This window comes from Megascapheus bottae, chromosome 8, assembly GCF_031878675.1.
Source record: "Megascapheus bottae isolate mThoBot1 chromosome 8, mThoBot2.hap1, whole genome shotgun sequence".
Classification (NCBI taxonomy): Eukaryota; Metazoa; Chordata; class Mammalia; order Rodentia; family Geomyidae; genus Megascapheus; species Megascapheus bottae.
The window spans coordinates 58243371-58260610 of record NC_143516.1 but is presented as its reverse complement, the minus strand read 5'-3'; the positions used below and the strand labels follow the sequence as shown (position 1 = coordinate 58260610).

At 36.2% G+C, this 17240-nt stretch overlaps 1 protein-coding gene across 1 annotated transcript in view; it reads right to left on the bottom strand.

Moving 5' to 3' along the window:
* Positions 1 to 534: 534 nt before the first annotated feature.
* Positions 535 to 17240, bottom strand: part of Cep162 (centrosomal protein 162) — a 97414-nt gene continuing 80708 nt past the window's right edge. The window contains exons 23-27 of the mRNA XM_090338485.1: positions 13773 to 14395; positions 9430 to 9571; positions 7688 to 7786; positions 1961 to 2095; positions 535 to 902 (exon numbers count right to left, since the gene is read on the bottom strand). Of these exons, the coding sequence (XP_090194611.1) occupies positions 693 to 902; positions 1961 to 2095; positions 7688 to 7786; positions 9430 to 9571; positions 13773 to 14395 (1209 nt within the window). The 3' untranslated portion in view covers positions 535 to 692. The remainder of the gene's footprint in view (positions 903 to 1960; positions 2096 to 7687; positions 7787 to 9429; positions 9572 to 13772; positions 14396 to 17240) is intronic.

Here is a 17240-nt window from a genome sequence, read left to right as displayed (position 1 = left end):
GATTGTATATAAGCAGCTGCATTTCCCTGCCCCGGGCCCCTCTGCTTCAGCTCTCCCTTCAATCAAGTTGCTCTTCAATAAAGCGTGATACGAGAAGGATCCTCGGGTGGTGTCCGTTCTTCCCTGCTGGTCAGGGGTGCCGGGCGCCGCATGAAATGTATTTTTCCCACCTTCCATGACGTACATGAAAGAGAACCACTTGTAAATAAAAATGGGAAACACAGGAGAATTTACTATATTTCAGTACAGAAGTAACAATTCTTATCTGGATTTAGACAGGAAGCTCCATACCTCAGCTGACAGCTGACAAGATTGTCTATACTACTGGGTTTACATTCCTGTACTTTTTCCTAACAGAAAAATGAGATGTTTCTGTCATAAAGAATAATCACATTTCCTCAGTTTTAATCTGGATGAGAATATGCAACTTTCTTTCCAATCTATTTGAAAGTGAAACACTCTGCAATCAATCTTACTGGTTATAAATACCTAGCATTATTGATCCTATCATAAGCCATTTAAAATATGCCTCTATTTTCAGTGTACATCATGATAGTTTTATTCTTCCTTGTTTAATTGATTTTGAAATACTGCTTTGCTACTGTTTACTCCTGGCAACACTTATTTTTCAAAAGGTGTATAATTTCATCCATCTTCAGGCCTTTCGATGAGGTGACAGAAAATCCAAGTTTCTAGTAAAATTCTGGCACATTCACTTTGTCTGCAATAGTAACTGGTACCATCACACCCTGGCGGTGTAGCTCCCGAAGAACATCTAATATTGAGTCTAATTCTGTTCGGAATTTGTCTAGTTCATGATTCTTTAATTGTGCAAGTCTTTTCCATTTTTCAATTTCTTTGTTTTGCTCATTTTCTACTACTTGGTGTGTTTGCTGAATTATCTGCAAATACAAAATTTCATATTACAATTCATAGTGAAAGTGAAAAACATTTAACCGTCTCAGAGCTAAGATGGGACAAATGCTGAGTAGGGAACAACACTTGGGAGTTTCCCTGGGTTCTTATGTTGACCAGAAAACTCTGTTGTATGTTTTCTGTTTTATAAGGGTACATATATTCACTTTATAATGGTCTGAATGCCTACATTCTGCTCAAATTCTTATGTTGAAACCCTACTTGTTGATAGGGCTATAATTAGAGGAAAGAAAAATGTTAAGGTCCTAAGGATGCGGCTTCAATCTGATTAAAGTAGTTTCATTAGAAAGGTATTAGTGAGTTCCTTTGCCTTTTGACCATTTGAGAACACAAGAATGCCACTTGCAAGACAGGAAAACAGCCCTAACCAGAAATCAAATTGACCAGACCTTAATTTTGGACTTGTGGTCTCCCAAATTGTGATAAAATTTTTTTTCAGGGTTTTTCCATGATACAAGATATTTTTGTTAAAGGAACCTAAGAAGCAAAGCTGAATATCAGCGTGAAGGCAAGTACCTAAAAATATATCATTTCTTACATTTGCTTCTTAAATTGCTATTAACTTATCTGTAACTAAATGTAGGAAATGTAGTGCTAGGTGTAGAGCATTTTAATGATAATCTTTTAACCAACTGCTTAATTTGTTGAAATTAACTAATAACGAACATTGTTTCTAAGTAAAATGGAACAATTTTAAACAGTTTTAAACATATAATTAAGTAGTTGTAAAAAGAGGTACCATTTAATAAAGTAGTTTATGAATACAATGAATGAATGTCACCTCTTTCAACATTCTTACCTTCCTTTGAACCATTCCTTCCCTTTAAATTTTGTGGTATGTATAATGAATTATTGACTCTACTGTCTACCCCTCTTTCTTTGGCTCCACTCCCTCTTGGAATTACCCATATCCTGGTGCTTATTTTGTTGGGTGTTGACTTTGTCTTTTTAAGTACCTATCAATGATGGGAAATACATCCATACAAACAGATGGCACTTAAAAATGGGAAACTTTCTACTTTACCTGCTGAAGTTCCTGTTCTCTTTGCTTGTGTCTTATTTCCATGTGTGTAATCTTTTTTTCTAATCCCATAAAATGTTTCATCTCTGGTGTATGGTTTTCTTTGGCTTCTCTCAATTCTTCTAAGAGTTTTGTAACCTAAAATTGAAGTATGTGTAGAAAAATTATATGGTCTCAGTGAAGAAAATCTTTTTCAATAGGTACATATGGAAAATCAAGAACATATATATAAAACTTCTCCAGATAACCACAGCTTGGATTCTTCTATCAATTAAAGGCTCCAATTTCTATATCCAGGGAGTAAAGGCTCATTCTAGCTCTGAAGTGACCTAGCTGATCTCATTGATATTCTGAGGGGTTCCAGATCTATCCATCACCTTCTCACTCCCACAAATAGCAATCTGATTATGGGGCTCAAAATAAAGAAGGGCACTTTCTTTGGTGCACTCAGCTTGGCCAAAATCCTTGATAATTTAGTATTAGAAAATACCCTTAAAGCATCTACTACAGTCTAATACATGGAGTTCAATGAATGTTACTTTTTCTTTTATCAATTCATTGTAATTCTTCTGTAACCCTACCATTGAGCAATTCTAACCAACTTATGTGACAGCAAAGTTATGTGTAAAGGAAAGGTGATGCAGTACAGGGCTTTGTATTGGCCGCTATCTTACGAGCTAGGGATGCAGAGGTGAAAGGAAGGCAGTACCTGTCTTCAGGAAGGTTAATCTAGTATATGACTTCCACTTTCATACCACAGCACACAATGAACACTTAATTTTTAATAATTCTCAGGAGTAAAATATGCTTAGTGAATCAAGTAATTGTGCTTTCTTTACATTGTATAATTATGAACTGAAATTCCACCAGGAATCAGATTTTGCTTATTGTTAACATGAAAAGATAGTAAATGAGAAAATTTATCTTAGCTTGATGCAATCTCATTTGTTAATTTCCTTCACTATTTGCCAAGTCTCTGGATAACTACTCTTGCCTATGCCAATAAATTCTAATGTTTATTCTATTCTTTCCTGTAGTAGGTTCAAGATTTCAGGTCTTACTTAAATTGAAGTCTTTATTTATGATGTATTGGTATTAGCAAAGGTGAATACAGACATCCAACTTTAGTGTTCTGCATACAGACACCTAGTTTCCCTAACTCCATTTGTTAAAGAGTTTTTCTGTGGTTTCTTTGGCTGTTAAACTATGAATTTATTCCACTGTGGTCTTACAGTATACAAGGGTTTACTTCAATGTGCTTATATTCACTCAGACTTGTTTTATGACCAAGCTGGTTTTTCTTTTTGTTGTTGTTGTTGCTTTTTTGGTCAGCGATGGGGCTTGAACTCAGGGCCTGAGTGCTGTCTCAGAGCCTAACTGTGCTTCAAGCTAGAGCTCTTGCTCTATTTTGCATCCATGCAAAATACAAGTTTTTCTTTTTTTTTTTTTTACAATTAAAATATATTATAAATTATCTCATTTAGTTAGAAAGTGTTGGGCCAGATGATCAAGAAATCTAAAAATAACAGATGCTGGAGGGGATGCGGCCAGGAGGGATCACTACTACACTATGGAAAGGAGTATAGCAGTTCCTCAAAAGACTAAACATAGAGCTCCCCTGTGACCCAGCAATTCCACTACTTGGCATTTACCCAATCATCCAGAAACAAGGACATACTAAACCCACTAGCATAACGATGTTCACTGTAGCACTATTTACCATAGCAAAGATATGGAACCAACCTAGATGCCCCTCAGTTGATGAGTGGATCAACAAGATGTGGTATTTATACACAATGGAATTCTATGCTGCTTTCAGAAAGAATGACATCACCCCATTTGTAAGGAAATGGAAAGACTTAGAAAAAATATTAAGTAAGGCAGACTCAAAGGAACATAGGCTCAATGGTTTCCCTCATCTGTCACAATCAGTAGGAACCTTGGGCTCTCCTAGCAGAGATTTACAATAGAACAAAACCTCTGTACATAAGGCTATATAGTATGATGCTAAATGAAAGGACCTTCAGGACATAGAAACAAAAGCCGTATAATGAGTGATTGTTGTCCTTAATGTACTATGTTATCCCTCATCTCTTTTGCTGTTCCTTGGTTATCTCATATTGTTACAATATTTCACTTGGTTATCTCATGTTGCATAGGGAAGGGAGGAAGAAAACAAGATGAGGGGTGGAGGTGGGGCATCTGGGTTGATTCCATATCTTAGCTATGGTAAATAACATTGCCACGAACATGGTTGTGCTAGTAGCTTTAACATGTCCTTGTTTTTGGACATTTGGGTAAATGCCCTGCTGGGTCACAGGGGAGTTATATGTTTAGTCTTTGGAGAAACTGCCAAACTGCTTTGTAGAGTGGCTGAACAAGCTTGCAGTCCCACCAACAGTGCAATAATGATCCCTTCTGTCCACATCCCCACCAGCATCTGTTGCTATTGCATGGTCATTCTCACTGGAGTGAGGTAGAATTTCAGAGTTGTTTTGATTTGCATTTCTTTTATGGCCAGAGATGTTGAGTATTTCTTCACGTGTCTATTCTTATTTCCTGGTGCACTGTACATGTCGCACAGGAGGTATTCATCCTTCTTCAAAGATTAGAATGTGCAGTCTGTAAGTTTTACACTTTCTAAAATGAAAAAGATTTCCAGAGATCTATTTCTTCTACTCCTCACTGAGCCTGATTCTCAAAATTGTTTTATTGAAATATGCTTCTGATACAGATTTTAGTTGAAGGCAATTAATAAGTATCAAATTAACAACTACTTTGTATTTACTCGTTCTTGTCTAAAGGCAGAATATAAATGATCTTTTACTGGAGAGACCTTAATTTTGTCAGGTCAGAAAAGATAGGAGGTATGTGAAAGCAAATGTAACTCCATTGGTTTCCTCTTATATACTTATCTTCCATAATTTCCAAACTTTGGAACACTAAAATTCATTAATTCTGCTCTGTCATTTCTCCACAAATTTATTGTTCTTGGTTGAGGATACTATGTAAACCACTGCCTTAGAATACCTTGTATTATTGTATTGAACTTGTTTTCTTCTTATTAGTCTGTCATTCGTTATAGGAATCTGTCCCAATGAAGAGTTCATGAGAACTGAGAAAAAAAAAAGTTTTCTTCCTTTCCAGTTTCTGGAGACCCAGACATGAATTTCTGGGAAACTCACTCTCTCTGAAGATTGCAGAAAGCTGGAAGAAGCTGATAAAAAATAAGAATTCTCCTCAAGTTATTTCTCCTGTAGTGACTTGAGATAAGAAGGAAAACATATTTTTTTGGTCCTGTCCTTTTCATACACAATTACTTTTTTGATGTTTTTTTCTTGTAGGTTTGAGATTTGACAGTAATTGACCACAGTCACTGTGGTCCTTTATAATTTTTGTCATTTGTGCCAAGGAGAATCTTAGTGATGAACACAGGACACAGGTCTAACAAGGCATTAGACAAGCCAGACTCAAAGACTGACAAGTTCACAGTTTAGATTAATGTTACACACTGGACAGCCCCAAAGAAAAAGCATATGTGTATGGTTTTCCTTTTATCCTCTGATCTGAGAGCTTAGCTCTGTGGCAAGAAAACTCTGGTCTCTAAAAGCTAGGAAGGGAAAATACTGGCTTGGGTCAGATAGTAAGTGTAGTAGACATTAGTCCTTGTCTGACTATACTAGTTCTCAAAGGACCAAGTCTTACCTATGTCTTATTAAAGGATCCCTTACATTAGGACCTACCCAATATCACAAATTAGAATGTCTGTGACTGAAGGTGCTCCACATTCTGTGGAAGACTAGAAATAATATATTTATTTACTTATTTTACAGTGTTCTCACTGCCTGTTTAGCAACAATTCTTTGCTTCCCTATTGTTAGAGAAAACTTTGGATCTTGATGAAAACTGTAACTTTTTCAGCTTTCTAAGGAAGCTTAATATCCATGGTTAAACTACAAAAGACTTACTGGTTTGAAGTCATGGATATACTTTTAAAGGTTTGTGCTTTCACAGCTCATAGACCCATTAGTGTCAAGGTGAGTCTTAAGGATGCCTTTAATAATACAAACAAGTTAAACTAAAGATCAAAATCTGTACCTACTACAAATTCTTCCTCAACTAACTGAGGTTCTCAAAGATTTCTGGGATCTCTTGGCCTTTGGTTTAAAACTCTTTTCCCAAAATCTGTTCTCGTCTAGTTCATGCCAAGATTTATAAAAAGCACTATAGCCAGATCCCACAGAAGAGGGTGTACATATTTACATGTGTAAATGCTAGCAATGAGGAAACAAATTTGGCATAGGCTAAGGTAACCTATGCCAAAATCTACTGGTAATGTAGGCAAAATTGGGTAGGAAATCCATGATTTGACTATTTTATTTTTGTGGTAGCATTGCTTTGGTAGTACTAGAGTTTGAACTTAGGGCTTCAGTGCTTTGCCACTTGAGTCAGATCCCCAGATATTTTGCTTTATTTTTAGATAGGGCTTTGCAATTTTTTCTGGGCTATTTTTTTTTCTGCACCTTGGATTACTGATATAAGCCACAGTGCATGTCCTCTCCCCCCCTTACAGAAGCTTTTAAAGGCTGATTCTGAGTGTCTCTAATAAAGTTCCAGAAAAACACACTTTAAATTAAACAGAGCCTACTCATTCACTGTTTTCGTCTCTAAGTGATGTAAACAACAAAGCCAAGTTTAATAAGACTAGGTTAATTTATGAAAAGACATCGCTCATACTTTATCTTTGAGAGAAGAATGATAGAGAAAAATACTGTCCTAGTAGATACCCATATGGGCATCAGATTCTAATTTTTATTCCTTAGAGGTTGTGTTATTTACTTGCCATAGACCCTGGATTCTATGTTCCTCCAGTTACAGTTTATACTCCACTAAATTAGCATTTCCAATTTTTTTCTAACACTTCTACCTTGAAAGCAATGCAAATAAATTCTTTACTTTTCCTAAAGTACTAATAGACAGAAGCTGGGGAAGACTGTAACTCACATCTGGACACCATTATGCATTCTGTTTTAGGGGCACTCAGATATCATTGCAGACTTAAATTGCAACATGTGTGTGAAACAGTATCTCAAAATCATCTGCATGGCTGCCCTCCAAGACTGTTCCAATAATTATAATTTTCAATACTTCATACCAGGTGGGACACAGTCACTTAAGAAACACCTCTTTTTCAGGACTAAGAGACACATTCTCTTCTCTTACAACTTATAACCCACATTTCTTCCAATACTACCAACTTTGCAAGTTCTAGGCTACTCCTTTGTGGTAAGGTCACCTCTGTTCCACATGTGTATGACATTGATCTCTGCTTAGTAATCTTTTCATAAGACCTCATGAAGGTTGAAATGAAACATGGGTTTTCTCACTGATAATACCTAACTCAGAATTAGTTGATTAGTCGATCTTCTTTAGTAAAAATCTATCTCTGTCCAACCTCAACAATAACTAAGAGGTAATTATGAAAATCCTTACTAACTACAATTAATAATGCACCAATAAAACAAAAAAGTCAACAGAAAAAATAGACACTAAAAGGCAATACATGTTTTACATGTGGAGAAAACAGTAAAGATGTGTGAATATCTATTCTTAGTATTTGAAAAATATTAGGTTCTGTAAAGGTGTATATTTAAGTTAAATTTGTACAAAAATATGAATGTGAGTGAAATGCTGAAAAAATACTAGCCCAATATTTTGATTACTTCTTACCTCATTTTGTAAGATTTCTTCTCGAACTTGAGAAACAGCAAGAGACTCTTGTTTATTCTGAAGCTCATTAACTTGACTTTGGAAATGTTTTATGAGTACCTAGTAAATAGAGAAGTATGGGATTAGTAAAGATCTCTAAAACGAAGTAAACAATATCGAATGCCAATTCATCATTCTTTAAACTAGATAAAATCTTTAAAAAAAATGTTAGCCCAGCAAGGTGGCACACACTTGTAACCCCAACATTTAAAGGCTGACAGGGAAAACTCTGAGTTCAAGACCAATTTGGGCTATGTGGTGATACTCTGTGAAGAAAAAAATCTTAAAATATACCAAATAAAGTGGACAATATTGCATATATGGTCATTATCTATCTATATATCATTTCTCTCTATATAGCCAACACTAAGAAAGATGGTGGGCTTTATAAAAGAGCTATCAACTATAAGATAAGCCTTATATCTGTGATATAAATGTCAATTTTATACTTTCAGAAAAAACTGAAATACATGAACTGACATTTCCACTAAGAACTAAGGTGGTTCAAGTGGTAGACGACTTCCTAGCAAGTGCAAGGGGTTGAGTTCAATCCCCAGAACTTAAAAATATCTGTCTGTCTGTCTGTCTCTATCTATAACCTACAAAAACATGTAAAAAATTCTTTATCACCAATTCTCCATACAAGGATTTGTTTCAATTCAGAAAGTATGAAACAATTATAGATGGGAGAAAAGGTAATGAAATGAGGAAACTTTTTTGAAACTTGTCCCCTTATGGTGATTTTTTTAAAATTTAAAGCTTATAGAAATACTTTTAAAAATGAACATGAATATTCTTCTACTTCACCAGCTGTAATCTGCCACATTTTCCTTTTCTTTTTGAAACATCATTTGTAAATTTAAGATAAAAGTTCTATTTTAACGCTGTTTTCTATCTGCTACTATCACAGAAGAGGTCCACACAGCAGATACTGAAAGGTATTCTTAATATGTTGACTATAACTTGGAAGATATTTTAATTAAGGAAATGCTTAGGAGTGTCATCATAGCTCTCAGAAGAAAAGTCCTTTCTGTTCATTATCACGAGTACCTGATGGTTTCTAGTTCTCAACCATCTCTTCAATGAAGGAAAAGATAATGCATAGAAGGAATGTTTACAGATAACTGTTTCCAGGTGGAACTTCAGAGGGGTAGTTCAACATTCTAATCCTAAGTTCCTAATCATGGTGGACATACTTCAACCTTCTGTAAGAAACTCTTTACAGGAAAATTTGAAAATGCAGGGACAAAACTGTAAAAACATTTATTTTTATGGTATAATTTTGAAGTAGAAGAGTTAAATGCATGCCAATTATGTCTTCTATTAAAAAGAGAATCAAACTAGTAATATTTCATTTCTATCATCGAATTTCAATTTGAAATTAAAATTGTTCCAAAAAAGTTTTTTTTTTGGTCAGTCATAGAACTTGAACTCTGGGCCTGGGCATTGTCCCTGAGCTATTCAGCTCAAGGCTACCACCCTACGACTTGAGCCACAGTGCCACTTCCAATTTTCCAGGTAGTTAATTTAAGATCACAGTCTCAAGGACTTGAGTGCCCAGGGCTGGCTTTGAACTGCGATCCTCAGATCTCAGCCTCCTGAGTAGCTAGGCATGAGCTACCTTGCCTGGCTCAAATTGAATATGTTAACTGTAAGAAAAAAATATATTTAAATCTAAGACCAAAGGGAGAACTGTCACCTACTTCTTGAGTTGCTATTTTACGATTCAGTTCGGCAACTTTAGAAGAGGAATTTTCTATTGCATTTTGGCAAAGAAGCTTCTCTATTTCCTTCTGATGACATGTTTTGAGGGATGCAATATGTCCTGCAGTGTCTTCCTTGATCCTAGAGAGCGAGCGAGAAAAAAATCATATAAAAGTGCCTGCCCTTCAACCTCTAATTAAGTTAGCACAAAAATTAGTGTAGGAAGTCTGGAAACAGTAAAGGGAGAGACAGCAACTATTGGGGTAGTTAATGTTGTTAAGTGCTGTGTACATAACTACTTATGGGTTCTAATAATCACTCCATGAGCTCACTATTTAATAGAATGTATAAGGGGCAAATTTAAGTTTATGAAAAGTTATTTAAAGCATAAGATCAGTAATTATGGCTCCAGACTTTATATTTTATTATTATTTTTTTCCCCAGTCCTGTGCTTGCATTTAGGGCCTGAGCACTGTCCTTAGATTTTCTCAAGGCTAGAGCTCCACTACTTCCGGCTTTTATCTATGTATGTGGTGCCAAGGAATTGAACCCAGGTATTCAAGCATGCTAGGCAAGCACTCTACCATTAGGCCAAACTCCTGGCTCCAGACTTCATTATCAGTGATTACAGATCCAGGTTTTAAAATCTAGGTCAGACTTTACATATTCTCTGAAGAAATCTAAGTTTCCAAAGTATCTACTTGAATGTGAAGGGGAGGGATTTATGCTCTATCTTTTAAGATATACTCAAGATTTCTTGTTCAGATTCTGTTTTAGATAAACACAACCAACCCCTTGAGAATCTTTAATGCTTTGTATTTAGGCAACATTCAGTAATTTTAATTCATGCATATGGCTCCAGGGTTAGTTATATGCCTGTGATATTAAAGTGAAATTCTCAGGACACAAGGAAAAACTGCATTTCATTACCTGAAATTGTAAGTGTGAGAAAGGCAGTTAAAGAAACCCTATGGAGTGGTTATTCAGTTATCTCTACATGGAACCAGTATGGTTCTAAGAACCAGGAAAAGTAGTAGTTTACTTCTCCGGATAAGAAATGAGAAACAGATTGAAAAATACTAGAAAAATTTAAAGGTAAATTTACTAGAAAAAAAAGAATTTTAAATTATTTCTGAGAAAGAAGGTAATTTTTCCTAAATGTTCCACTACTACTCTTTTCAGGACTAAAACAAAAAACAAAACAAAAGAAAAAAAAACAGGTTTAGAAAACGTTAAACTTTTTTTTCATTTGTACAGGGGTAAACACACTGTATTAAATATATAAGGTCTTATCTATGTGGGTTTGATTACAGAAACTAAAAAGTATTCTCTAAAAAAAAAGAAAAACAAAAACAAAAAAAAAACAGGTTTAGAGTAGGACTGCATGACAACTCAATCACTGACATGACTCACCTACCAATCAAGCAATAGGAACACATTAGGTACCTTTCCATATTCTTTCTGTTACATACTAGCTTGCTGTGGGGACACAAAACAAGCATATCTTTGTTTTCAAGGAGATATAAGGCTCTGCATACTTAATGCATTCCTGACACATAAATTATGTGGGAGTTGCAAGTGGGAAAAAATAATTTCTTGGAAAGGTTTAAGAAATGTTTTGTGCAAATCGGAGAAAGTCTGGATAAGTGGGACTGCATTAAACGGCAGAGCTTCTGTATGGCAAAAGAAACAGCTAGCAAACTAGAAAGCCTACAGAGTGGGAGAAGATCCACTAACCATACAACAAAGGCCTCATATCTAAAATATATCAACAGCTCAAAAAATTGAATCACTCCAAAACTAACTTCCAAAGGAACAACCATCCCATTAAAAGATGGGCCAAAGACTTAAAGAGAGTCTTCTCTGAAGAAGAAACAAAAATGGCCTATAGACACATGAAGAAATGTTCGACATCTCTGGCCATACAAGAAATGCAAATCAAAACAACTCTGAGATTCCACCTCACTCCAGGTAGAATGGCCAGGATCAAGAAATCTAATAACAACTGATGCTGGATGGGATGTGGCCAGGAGGGATCACTACTACACTGTTGGTGGGACTGCAAACTCGTTCAACCACTATGGAAAGCAGTATGGCAGTTCCTCAAAAGACTAAACATAGAGTTCCCCTATGACCCAGCAATTCCACTACTTGGCATTTACCCAATCATACAGAAATAAGGACATACTAAAGCCACTAGCACAATGATGTTCATTGTAGCACTATTTACCATAGCAAAGATTTGGAATCAACCTAGATGCCCCTCAGTTGATGAGTGGATCAACAAGATGTGGTATTTATACACAATGGAATTCTATGCTGCTGTCAGAAAGAACGACATCGCCCCATTTGTAAGGAAATGTAAAGATTTAGAAAAAAATATTTAAGTGAAGCAAGCCAGACTCAAAGGAACATAGGCTCAATGGTTTCCCTCATCTGTCATAATCAGTAGAAAACTTAGGTTCTCCTAGCAGAGGTTTATAATAGAACAAAACCTAGATACATAAGGCCATATAGTATGACAGTAAATGAAAGGACCTTCAGGATATAGAAACAAAAGTCATATAATGAGTGATTGTTGTCCTTAATGTACTACGTTATCTCTCATCTCTTTTGCTGTTCCTTGGTTATCTTATATTGTTACAGTATTTTACTTTGTTATCTGATATATTGTATATATGCTTATTTGGTTATTTGAAATAGGATAGGGAAGGGGGGAAAACAAAATGAGGGGCAGGGGTAGAGGGAGGGAAATGGGGACTAAGACATGAGAAAGGGTATCAATATTTGTGAAGTAATACACTTTCTATCTGGTGACTATAATGTAACCTTTGTATTAATTACAATAAATAATATATATAAAAAATATTTTGTGAAAGAAGTATATTTCTTTTCACATGAAGCCATAAATCTAGAATTTGTCTGGATCTTTCATTACAAAGAGATGGAAAAATATATCAGGCTTCAAAAGCATGTAGGGTACAAATAGAGAGGTATATTTAAAGCTTATCTTGAAACACAAATATGCAAAAGGCATAAAGAAACAGGGTAAGTTACACATGGAGAGGAGGACTACAGTGGTGATAGGAATAGAGATGGGAGGTAGTGAAATTTGGTCTTGATATTCAAAAAAGCTCAGAGTCCTAGAGGGCACAGTGACTGGAATATTTAAAGCATTTCTGAAGCATAATGACAGAGGAGGTAAAAGATGTTAAAATTACAATAAACTAGGTTTGTTGCTTTGGTTTACTGTAATAAAGAAGAAAGAAAAGTAAGGAAAATTTATGAGGAAGCACCCTATACACCATAAAGGATGCATGGAACAAAGGATGCAAACATGTCCTGGCCACTAGATTTAAAATAGCTACAGACAGGAATGGAGAACTAACAGGGACAATTGTTTATGGGTTAAAAAATTGAAGATTAGGGCTGGGAGTTTGGCCTAGTGGTAGAGTGCTTGCCTAGCATGCACAAACACCTAGGTTCAATTCCTCAGTACCACACACATAGAAAAGCTAGAAGTGGTGTTGCGGGTCAAGTGGTAAGAGCTCTAGCATTGAGAAAGTCCAAGGACAGTGTTCAGGCCCTGAGTTCAAGCCCTGGGACTGGTGCAAAAAAATGTGAAGATTAAAGATTAAGATTCAATTAAATATCCTATCTCTGCCTCCCAAGTAGCTAGGATTACAGACATACCACAAAACACAGCTTCCAGGTCTCAACTAGTTTTGATAACTGATTTTTGACAGGAATCAAAAACAAAATCAAGGCCTCTGCCAGAAGACAACTTGGAATCAATAGATCTATGCTCAGCAAAATAATATACTTTAAAATCTAGAAAAGAATTTGGATAGGGATTATATCATCTAGAAATAATAATGTTGTGTTTTGGGGGACAGGGATAGAAAGAGGGAGGGAGGGAGGGAGGGAGGGAGAGAGAGAGAGACAGAGAGACAGAGAGACAGAGAGGGAGGGAGAGAGAGAGAGAGAGAGAGAGAGAGAGAGAGAGAGAGAGAGAGAGAGAGAGAGAGAGAGAGAGAGAGAGAGAGAAAGAGGGAGCCTCCGTGCTGCTTCTGTGGCTTGAACTCAGGTTCTAGATATTGTCCTTGAGCTTTTTTGTTCCAGGCAAGTGCTATAATAGTTGAGCTACACCTCCATTTCAGGCTTTTAGGTGTTTGGAGACAAGAGTTTAATAGACTTTCCTGCTGTGGCTTCACACAGATTCTCAGATATGATTCTCCTGAGTACTTAGGAATATAGGCATGAACCATGAGCAACCACTTTGGTATTAGAACTTTCAACAAATCTTTCAGATCCATATTTGTGAAATAATTTATCAATTTACCTTTTCATAGACTTTTCAAACTGGCTCACTGTTGCTTCAGATTCCATCTTCAGCTTATTTCTCTCCATAATTAATCCCTGTAGCTCATTTTTCAATCTACAGTTTTCCTGCAAAACTTCTGAAATATGAGAATCAGTAAAAATATGTGGCTGGTAAAGCTTGCCACTCAAGGGTTCTCTATTTGGGGGCAAAGAGTCTTTCTTCACCCTTAAAGATAATTCCTCTTTTCCCTTAGAGTTCTGACTAGACAGCATCATTCTCCTTTCCTTTTGAAGCCTTTCCACAGTTCTTGAAAGCTCTTGTATTTCCCTTCCCTTTGAAGCCAGTTCTTCATTGAGTCTTACCAGTTTTGCTTTAGCATAAGCCTGTTCTACCTGCAATTCTATAGACTGGAGATCTTTATCATCTCTGTCATTTTGATTGTATTTTAATTTGGCATTCCTATGTTTAAGAACATCTATTTCAGTTTCAAGGTTTTTCACAGTAGTCAGATGAGCTTCCTTAATGTCCTTGAGCTCTGTCTCTAGTGTCTTAATTCTGGTGTCATGATGTTTCTGGGGTTCTTCCTTCAATTTGTTGGCAAGTAGCTGCTCTTGCTCCTCTAGTCTTTTTTCATACTGGATCTAGAGAAAGAATCCACATAACATTCATATAATAACCATGTAATCTTTCATGTTTCATATTCATGTTCAATATCCATTTAATACTTCATGGTTCATTAGTGACTGAAGCTCTGAGTTCTGCTGAGTCCTAACTATACCTTCTTTAGACATTCACTATATTTCCAGATATCTCCAAGGTTTTTTTTTTCCCCCTTTGGGGGGAGAACATTTTTATTATCTTTAAGTAATTTTACAAAGGAGTTGCAACTTATGAATACAGTGTCTTGATCAATGCTGCATACCTTTCAACATTCTCATCCACTCCTCTCAACTGTAAATTTTTTTGCCACTTACAGCAATTCATGTATATGACTCACATTCATCTGTGTTATCTCTTCAGCATCTTCATTCCCCTTCAACCAATGCTTATTTTTCTCAATTCTGTAGTGTACGTAATGAATCGTTGTCTGCATTCTTTCTCCCGCCCCCCACCTCCATTCTTGTCCTCCTCTTCCACTACAAGTTCCCATTTCCTGGTTGAGCTTTGACTTAGACTTTCTAAAGCATTACATAATTGGAGCTCCCATAGTCTATTATATTTCAGTTAATTCATTTTTAGCCACTACCATACCACACAATGTGCTTACTTTTATAGTTATAGGTACATCTTATAATAAAGTTAAGCCCTCCTCTGAAAAAGGGCATACCACTAAATGTCTCTCTTTTCCTTTTTTAATGAGAAAAGACTTTGAAATCAGGACTTTAAACTTGCTCTAACACTTGACCCATATATGCTTATATAACCCAAACTTTGTGTAGCTTTACAAATAAAAGAAGCCAGATGCTGGTGGCTAATGCCTATAATACTAGCTACTCCGATGGATCTGAGGATCATGGTTTGAGGCCACCCCAGGCAGAAAACTTTGTGAGACTCTTAACTCCAATAAATTACTCAAAAAAACTGGAAGTGAAACTTATAATAGCAAAAGCAATTCTAGGCAAAAAGAGCAATACAGGGGGTATCACAATACCAGACTTCAAATTCTACGATAGAGCCATAATAACAAAAACAGTATGGTATTGGGACAAAAAGAGATCTGAAGATCAATGGAACAGACAATCCAGAAATAAAGCCACATACCTAAAGTCAGCTTATATTTGACAAAGGAGATAGAGATGTACACTGGAATAAACACAGCCTCTTCAATTAATGGTGATGGGAAAACCAGGCAGCCACATGCAGAAAATTAAAAATTGATCTCATCCTAACACCATGCATGAACATTAAATGAATCAAATGAATCAAAGACTTCAATATCTGACCCAAAACCATCAAACTGCTACAAGATAAAGTAGGAGAGACACTAGAACTCATACGCACAGGCAAATACTTCTTGAACAGGGTCCTGGGGTCACAAGAGATTGGAAAGAGACTACACAAATGGACTAGCTAAAAATAAAGTTTGTGCACAGATAAAAGCATAGCTACTAAAATAGACAGACAACCAACTGGGAAAAGATATTTACCAATAATACATCAGATAAATGCTTAATATCCAATATCTACAGAGAACTCAAGAAACTAATTTCCCCAAAACCCAACAAACCAATTGTTAAATGGTCAGGGGAACTAAAGAGAGACCTAGCAAAAGAAGGGGTTAAAATGGCAAAGAAGCACATGAGAAAGTGGTCATAAAGAAAATGCAAATAAAAACAACTCTAAGATACCACCTTACCACAATCAGAATGGCCAATATTGTGAACTCAGACAATGACAAATGCTGGTGGGGATGTGGATAAAGAGCAACCCTACTGCACTGCTGGTAGGAACATAAACTAGTACAACCACTGTGGAAAGCAGTTTGGAGGTTCCTCAAAAATCTAAAAATAGGGGCTGGGAGTTTGGCCTAGTGGTTAAAGTGCTTGCCTAGCATGCATGAAGACCCAGGCTCGATTCCTCGGTACCACATACATAGAAAAAAAGCCGGAAGTGGTGCTGAGGCTCAAGTGGTAGAGCTCTAGCCTTGAGAAAGTCCAAGGACAGTGCTCAGGCCCTGAGCTCAAGCCCAGGACTGGCAAAAAAAAAAAATCTAAAAATAGACCTTCCCTACAACCAGCCATATCATTCCTGGGCACCTACCCTGAGCATCATAATCCAGTATCTGATAAGGACACTAGTGCAACCATGTTCATCACTGCACTATTCACAACAGCCAAGAGATGGAAACATCCAGATGCCTCACTACAGGTGAATGGATACCAAAAATGTGATACATATATACAATGGAATTCTATAGAGCCGCCCAAGAAGATAAAACAATGGCATTCATTGGGAAGTGGATGAAACTAGAGCAAATCATGTTGAACGAGATAAGTCAAGACCAAAGGAGCAAAAGGCCCATGGTATCCTTGACATGTGGATATTAGATTCAAACAATACAAGAGTGATGATTCAGTATTTGGGTAGTCAAGGTTATTGTCATGATCTTAGAGATATAAATATAACTACACAGACATAAAAATCTATGATGGGAGATATACTCTATAGACATAATGTTATGTTACATAAATTCTTATGTATCTATGGATACAAACAGCTTAATTTTAATTTTGTTCTTAAATTTATGTGCTAGCGATTACATATAGATATCCCATTCTTGAACATTTCTTGGTTAAACTTGATATTTGAAATATGATGTACAGAAATCAGTGATAATAAAATCTTAAAAAAAAAAAGCTGGAAGTGGTACTGTGGCTCAAGTGGTTAAGCACTTGCCTTGAGCTTTGCTCAGGGACAGCCCCCAGACCCAGAGTTTGGGCACCAGGAGTATCAAAAAATAAATAAAGTTAAGGTCTGCTTGGTTAA